Source organism: Microcaecilia unicolor, chromosome 8 (genome assembly GCF_901765095.1).
Source record: "Microcaecilia unicolor chromosome 8, aMicUni1.1, whole genome shotgun sequence".
NCBI lineage: Eukaryota > Metazoa > Chordata > Amphibia > Gymnophiona > Siphonopidae > Microcaecilia > Microcaecilia unicolor.
Window position 1 is genome coordinate 185,272,564 of NC_044038.1, and position 8,332 is coordinate 185,280,895.

The following is an 8,332-nucleotide window of genomic DNA, read 5'->3' on the forward strand; positions in this document are numbered from 1 at the left end:
GGGGCTTGGGGTTTCCACCAGCACAAGTACTGGAGGGGTCAGGGGGCAAAGTTTGGGCCACCTACTTTGGGCTCAGTCTTTCAGTCTCTCTCCCCCCCCCCCCCCCCCCCCATTTAAAGGTCTGGAAGCATGACTTGGATCAAGCATGATGCACCTTTTCAATCTCTGTAATGTACAAAATATAGAGTACAAGAAAAAAAAACTGAAAATTGTCTTGCTGATTGCTTTAAAAACTAAGCTCAATTAAAAGAAAGCACACAAAAACAGCCAACAAAGTCCATCCAGTGGCACCTCTAGACAAATGAGTAGCTTAATGGTTGGTGCAGAAGCTTTGATACTGGCGACCTGGGTTCGATTCCCACTGCAGCTCCTTGTGACCTTGGGCAAGTCATTTAACCCTTCAGTGCCCCAGGTACAAACTTAGATTGTGAGGCCCTCTATGGACAAAGAAAGTACCTGCATATAATGTGTTTAGTGCTGCGTACATCTAGTAGCACTATAGACGTAATTAGTAGTAGTTGGTATTTGGGGTGGCAATAGCAGGGCAAGCCAAAGCATTATTTCTGCACATCATGCCCCTCATCCCCCTCCACAAAGACAAACCAGTTTCAGTTAAGTGGTAAAACTGCCATTATAATCAATAGCATCGTGGAACAAATTCTTCTAAGGAGTGGTCTGGATTCTCCACAGGATTGGACAACTAATATTCAAATTGTGGATTATCACCTCAGGACCAGCACACACTCCTTCCACTGCCAGACACTTGTTTAAAGCAGACAGGTTTTTGTTTCGTGGTTTCTCTACAGGATGTGGAAACCACTGGTCTTGAACATTTATTTTGGGTATCAGAACCTGCTTTCAAATAGGGCCAAATACTTTGTGAAATGAACACAAAAACCTATATAGCAAAACCTGAGTAAGAACTGCCAAACTCTGTCAGACCAAAAGGTCCATCGAGCCCGGTATCCTGCTTCCAACGTGGCCAAGACAGGTTACAAGTACCTGGCAGAATCTCAAGAAGCAGCAGCAAGATTCAATTCTACCAACCCGCAGGGATAAAAACAGTGGCTTTCCATGATCTATCAATAACACTTTATGGAGGTTACCTCCAGGAACTCATCCAAACCTTTTTATAAACCCAGCTATGCTAACTACTTTTACCACATCAGCCAGCAAGGAGTTCAGAGAAAACTGAAAAATATATATATACTTTCTCCTATTGGTTTTAAAAGTATTACCATAACTTCAAAGCATGTCTCCCAGTCTTTGTACTTTTTAAAAGAGTAAATTTATGTTTACCATCCCACTCATTCAGGATTTTGTAGACATATTATATAACACAGTAGATTATGGCAGAGAAAGCCCTGTACTGCCTTTTCCTTTGCTTGGGCACTCAAATACATTAAGTACTTGGGCGTTAATATTACCGCTAATTTAGGGGACTTACAATTATCCCTCTAAAGTACAGGACCTCTTTGAGGAGTTAGACGGCTGGAAGGGCCACATCCATTAATGTACAGGAGATAAGCCTTTTTCAGACACCTGTGGACTGAGGGGGCATACGATGAAGTTAAGAGGAAACAGGCTTAGGAAGAATCTAAGAAAATACTCTTTCAAGGAAAGGGTGGTGGATGCAAGGAATGGCTTCCCGGTGGAGGTCATGGAGACAAGGACTATGTCAGAATGTTTAAAAGTGTGGGTCAGGCATATGAAATATTTTAGGAAAAGGAGGAGTTAGTGGTTGCTGAGGACGGGCAGCCTGGATGGGCCACCATGTTTCTATATTTCTAAACTCTTAGCTCTCCAATCAGTTTTTGGATTTCTAGCACTTGTATACAGACATTTCAAAGTGTGTTTCTGTTCATATTCACAAGCTATTTAGCAGTTGATAAGGATAATATGTAATCTTTACTCTGTTCTTCCCTTAAAGGCTCCTTTTGCCTTTGTTTCAACCTCTCTATTGGGATGCACTAACTTCTCTGTTTTGATAGCAACCTTCAAAAGCTACCTTACTCCAAACCATGCATTCCTGAGCAACTATCAGCTGCCCCCCCAGGTTCTAGTTTAAAAGCTGCTCTATCTCCTTTAAAAACAGAAGTCTGGTTCCACCCTGAAAACAGAGCCTCTCCCTTCCCCAGAATGTTGCTCAGTTCCTAAATCTAAATTCCTCTTCCCTGGACCATTGTCTCATCTGTGTATTCAAACTCCAGAATTCTGCCAGCTGTTGGGTCCTGTATGTGAAACGGGGAGCATGCCTGAAAATGTTACCCTGGAAGTTCTGGACTTCAACTTTCTAAGGGGGTCTTTTACTAAAGCTTTGCTCAAGTTATCTGCAGCAGGGCCCACTTTATTCCTATGTGCCTTGCTGCAGATAACTCGAGCTAAGCTTTAGTAAAAGACTCCCTAAGAGTCTAAATTTGGCTTCCAGAATCTCCCTCTCATATTTTCCTGCGTCTTTGGTTCTCATATGTAACAAGTCAGCTGGTTGCTCCCCAAAATCTTATCTAGGTGATACCTACCTGGCACAAAAGGTGGTGGACCTCATGTAACTGACCAAATTTACCATAACAGTCCTAATCCATCTACAAAAGGACAGTGCAATAAATATTACATTGGGCCACAGAAGACCAACATACCTGTTACTGGGAAACTGGAACAAGCTGGATGGTTAGAAATTCCTACACAGACACTAAATGCTAGCAGAATCATTCATTTCAGTCTAGAGAACAACTAAAACAACTTTCTAAATTTCAGCCAAAACTGAAACTGTGGCAAAAACTGTTTTAACAATTTTGGCTCAAACCAAGATTACCCCCTAAAAATCATTGACTAGTTTTGGCCATAATCAAAACTCTCCCTCTTCTACTCCCGAACGGGACCAGCCCTCACTCTTGATACTCCAGCAATGTGACGTACCATTCCACCCCCACCCTACCTTACAATCCCTGGTCATCTAGAGGTATAGTCAAGGCACCATAAATTCTTAAGTTAAAGTTCCTAAGCCTATCTGATTAATAATTTATATTTTCACTCCATAGAATGGAAAAAGCACAGTATTATCAAACAACAAAAACAGAATACAAACACAGCAACATTACATTACAGCAGTAAAACTAAATTTCATGGCTGTTGAGTGACCTGGAAGTAGACAATTATGTGTTTGTGACAAGGCATAATATTTACTTTTTGATACTATATCTTGTATTTTATGTATTCTGCTTGAAGACTTTTAAATTTGATGAGCCATTGCTCAGAGACAAAAACCAGGGCTCAGGGAAACACTCACTGGAGCCAGTATAGCATTAATGTGAGAGGAGGGACAGGGAAGATATAATACAGATGTTTAAATATTTGAAAGGTATTAATACAGGAACAAATATTTTCCAGGGGAAACGGTAAAACTAGAGGACATGAACTGAGGTTGTGGGGTGGTAGACTTAGGAGTAATGCCTGGAATACCCTCCCAAGGGAGGTAGTGGAGAAAAAAACAGTGATGAAATTCAAAAAGGAATAGGATGAATACAGAGGATTTCTAATTAGAAAATGAATGGTATAAAAAAAAAACTTAAATGTTGAATTTGTTTGCATTATCAAGTGGGGGTAGATAGCGACTCTGGCTGTGAAGAACTAAAGCTGGTGCTGGGCAGGTTTGTATGGTCTGGGTTCCATATATGACAATCCAGTTTAGGATGGGCTGGAGAGAGCTTTGACAGAAACTCCAGTAATTTGGAACGTGAGGACAGTGCAGGGCAGACTTTTACGGTGTGTGTCATGCAAGTAACAAGACAGATTTGGATAGGTTGGAGTGGGCTTTGACGGCAAGTTCAGTAGTTGGAAACTAAGGACAGGACTGGGTGGACTTTGACAGTCTATGTCCCAAAAATGCGAAAGAGAGACAATGTTCAAGCATTTTATATCACAATCATTGATGGTTTAATCATGATTTGATAATGAGTGTGACTGCTGGGTAAACTATTCAGCTCTTTATCTCCAGTCATTTACAATGTTAATATGTATAGCAGGGGCAGCAGAACACCTTTTTTGGGTAGAAGAGGCCAAATAAATCAGCCTCCTCTCCTGCCTGCTCCAGCTTATTTGTGGCCTGATGCTGCAGTGGATAAACATTTGGTAGAAGCCTCCTCTTTGCAGATGCCTATGATGCATAATGTGGAAACAATGAAAGTGAAAAATCAATTCACTCTTACCCATTCTACACCACTCAGGATTTTGTAGACTTCAATTATATCCTCCCTCAGCCATCCCTTTTCCAAGCTAAAGAGCTAGCCTTCCTTATCCTGGAGCAGTTCCATCCCCTTTATCATTCTGGTCGCTCTTCTTTGAACCTTTTGTAATTCCACTAAACCTTTTCTGAGATACGGTGATCAGAACTGAACGCAATACTCAAGGTCAGGTCACCCCATGGAGCGACACGAGACAATGAAATTACATGGAAATACTTTTAAAACAAATAGGAGGAAATATTTTTTTCACTCAATGAATAGTTAAGATCTGGAAATCGTTGCGGGATGTGGTACCAGCAGTTAGCATATCTGGGTTTAAAAAAGATCTGGACAAGTTCCTGGAAGGAAAGTCCATAGTCTGCTATTGAGACAGCCATGGGGAGAAACCCCTTCTCGCCCAGGGATTGGTAGCATGGAACGTTGCTACTCTTTGGGATTTCGCATGGAATGTTGCTAGTAACTGGGTTTCTGTCAGGTACTTGTGACCTGGACTGGCCACTGCTGGAAGCAGGGACCACTGTACTGACCCAGTATGCCTATTCTTATGTTCTTATGCTTAGAGAATATTTGTATATTTAGTTACAGGTTTAGTCTGCCTTTGCCACAGAGCAGCTGGAAAAGAGTTTACAAACAACTGAGATAATACACAACAGACACGAGTGCAACAGAAAGCAGATAGCATGAGAGGCAGACTAGAAGCCCTGCTGTGTGATAGCAGGTGCCGGGTCTGCCGCGCTGCCACATTTGGACGGTGACAAGAAACCAGTGAAGATGCGCGGAACCCACCGCTTCCTCCTCCTGCCGTGAGCTCCGGGAGGCAGGAAACCCCACCCCTGCCGGTCCCACACTTACAGACCAACGGCCGAACGGCGCAAGCGCAGAAAGAGGAAACGCTCCCGCGCGTGGCCGCTCACCTTCCCGCGCCTTCAGCAGCACCGTGTTTGCCACGATGTTCTCCAGCTCCATGACCGGCGCGCGCGCTCACTCCGTCCCGAGCAACCGAACCGTCCGTCCCCAGGCGAGACATACATCGCCTAGCCCGCCTCCCCCTCCATACCCAGCCAATGAGCGCACGGACACACTCCGCCCCGCCACCCCGTGCAGCCAATCAGCGCGCAGATTCCCCAAGGATGTTAGATTGAGAACAGTACGTACGAGGCTATCTAGCCCAAGGAGCTTTAGTAATCAGCAGACGAAGTGAGCCTATCTGCTCCACTGTAGGAACTGAAGCCAGCAGGCAGAGCTTTAGTTCACCCAAAACAATAGCAAAAAACAAAGCCCCGGGAGCCCCCCACCCCCATTACCTCTCCACTCTCATCTCTCCCTACATTCCTCCCCGTGAACTCCGCTCACTGGACAAATCTCTCTTGTCGTCCCCCTTCTCCTCCACACTGCTAACTCCAGACTTCGTTCCTTTTTCACCCCGCGGCACCTTATGCCTCGAATAGACTTCCTGAGCCTGCCTCTAGGTCTAGCTCCATCTCTACCTGTTTTCAAATCTATGCAGAAAACCCACCTTTTCACTACTGCTTGTGGCTCCTAGCCACTACTCAATTGTCCTCCACTTGTTCCTTCTCATCCAGTATTTCCCTCGCACTTAATTGTCTTGTCTGTCTGTATTTTTAGATTATAACTGAGGCAGCCATGGCATAATTATATATATAAGAAATGATATTAAAAGCTTGAAGTTTGAATTCTAGCTTTTTACCTGGCAACTAAAGTGAAGGAATGTCATCTGGTTTAGGTTATTTACGTTTGCCGGGCTGGGTTAGGAAAGGTCAGTGAGAAATGAGACTCTGTCCTTTGTGAATTGCCAATGCTAGCTGGCACATCTGTATACTATTAAATCTTGAGGGGATATTATTATGAATGGACAAAGGAATGAGCCAGATATATTGTAGTTTAAGATTAGATAGAAATACTGTTTAGAGAGAGGCAATAGATTAGTATTTACAAGTTTTTGATATTTAGAATATGTGTTATAAGGATGCTTATTTTAGAATATGTATTCTGTGTAGTTAATATGTAGGAAACCTTTTTAAATTCTGTATTAATTCTTTGTCTGATGTTTCTAAGCAAAGGACTGCAGTGAAGAGGTCAACATGTGGTTTGACTTAGCCATAGTTCTGGCTGGTTCAATGTATAAGCTGATAGGTGAAAAAGGTCAGGAAAAGTCTTGATTAATTATAGCTAAGTGTAGGACTGGCCTCCTGAAAGTAATAACAGACCATAGCCGAATGCCATTAAGTAAGATTGGCTTTTGACCTCTTTAATGAATGCCAGAGTTTAGTTAGCAGTTAGTACTAGGAATATGAGAATAATAAATGTAAGAATATCCATTATCCTCTAAGTGAACCCAGGTTAAGCTATAGATGAGAAATCAATCATGATGAGAATATAAGAGTTCTGGAGACCAAATGTCTGGCTTAAGGGGCCCCAGGTTAGAGGTCAGTTTGAGGAATACCAAACCTATGTAACTGATATTTCAAAAGTAATGATTGGTTGAGGCCAGGTAACCAATCTATTCCTTAACCAATTGGAGAGTAAGGGGGGGGCCAGGCTAGGAGGGGGCTTAGAACAGTATTTAAGTAGGAGTAGAAGCAGTTTACGTCAGAAGGAGCTCAGAAGAAAGAGAAGGACAGAAGGAACAGACAGAAGAAGGAGAAGACAGCATAAGAAGAGAGCTGAGACAGAGAGCTGAGAGAAAGACACAGAGAGCTGAGAGAAAGACACAAAGAGAAGAAGAGACTTAATGCTGATGTCCTGCTTTGTTTGCTGGCAAATAAAGAAGATTACTTTCTTATTCTGGTGTGTGCTGTCTGACTCCTGAAGTATCACAAATTCATGCATCCATTCCTGCAACATAACCTCTATTGAGCAAGGACTGTCTCTCTGTGTCAGGTGTTCAGCGCTGCGTGCGTCTGGTAGCACTATACAAATGCTAATAATAATAATAATATTAGAAACAAGGGACTGCTTATGTGTGGTCAATTTGTAAAAAGTCAGAACCTGTTCCAGTTGCATTGGCAGTGCCTTAAAAGGTGGAGGACTATATATATATAATTTTTTTAAGTTATTTGACAGCTTTTTAATTTATTTGAAAGCTTCCCATATGTAGATATAAATATCATGAAATCAAAACTGAGTATTATTAAAACAGCTTCAAAAATTATTGTAGCTGGTGGGACAGCACTAATAAAGGCTGTATTTTGTGCTAATTTTTCTACCCTGTGCTATACAATAGAGTAATAGATGGCCAAATTTCAGTGAGCATATCCTGTTTACTGATGGGTTCATTTTAACTGTTGTAATCTGCCTTAGGAAGCCTGGTATAAAGATTTGACACTCCAGAGGGAATTGAAAACATGAAAAAGAATCTGCAGAAGACTGGTCTAATGTTTGGCAATTAAAATTCAATGCAAAGAAATGCAAAGTGATGCACTGAAGGAGCAGAAATCCAAGGGAGACATATGTGCTAGGTGGTGAGAGGCTGAAATGCACAGACAGGGAGATGGATCTTGGGGTGTTAGTATCTGAGAATCTGAAGGCGACAAAACAGTGTGACAAGTCGGTGACCGTAGCCAGAAGGATGCTAGGCTGAATTGAGAGAAGTGTAACCTGCAGAGAAAAGGAGATGTTGATGCACCTGTACAACTTGTTGGTGAGTCCCCACCTGAAGTATTGTGTTCAGTTTTGGAGGTTGTATCTTGCTAAAGATGTAAGAAGACGAAGCGGTCCAGAGGATGGTGACAAGAATGATATTAGGCTTGCGCTAAAAACATATGAGAAGAGATTGGAAGACCTGAATATGTATACCCTAGAGGATAGGAGGGACAGAGAAGATATGATATAGACATTTAAATACTTGAAAGCTATTAATATAGAAACCAATAAGGTTGCAGGGTGGTAAACTTAGGAGTAATGTCAGAAAATTATTTTTCATGGAGAGGGTGGTGCATGCCCAGAATGACCTCCTGAAGGAGATGGTGGGAAGAAAAACTGTGATGGAATTTAAAAAGGTGTGGGATAAACACAGAGGATCTCTAATTAGAAAATAAATGATATAAGAAACAACACTTAAAGGGTTGCAT

General features: G+C 42.2%; 1 protein-coding gene across 3 annotated transcripts in view; it reads right to left on the bottom strand.

The window, feature by feature from the left end:
- The window catches only part of GRK6 (G protein-coupled receptor kinase 6), an 82,900-nt gene extending 77,654 nt beyond the window's left edge, over positions 1-5,246 (bottom strand). For 2 of the 3 annotated variants that reach the window (XM_030213209.1, XM_030213208.1), the window contains exon 1: positions 5,156-5,246. In XM_030213209.1, coding sequence (XP_030069069.1) covers positions 5,156-5,207 — 52 coding nt within the window. In that variant the 5' untranslated portion in view covers positions 5,208-5,246. The remainder of the gene's footprint in view (positions 1-5,155) is intronic. The other variant, XM_030213210.1, reaches the window with a different exon arrangement.
- Positions 5,247-8,332: the final 3,086 nt, after the last annotated feature.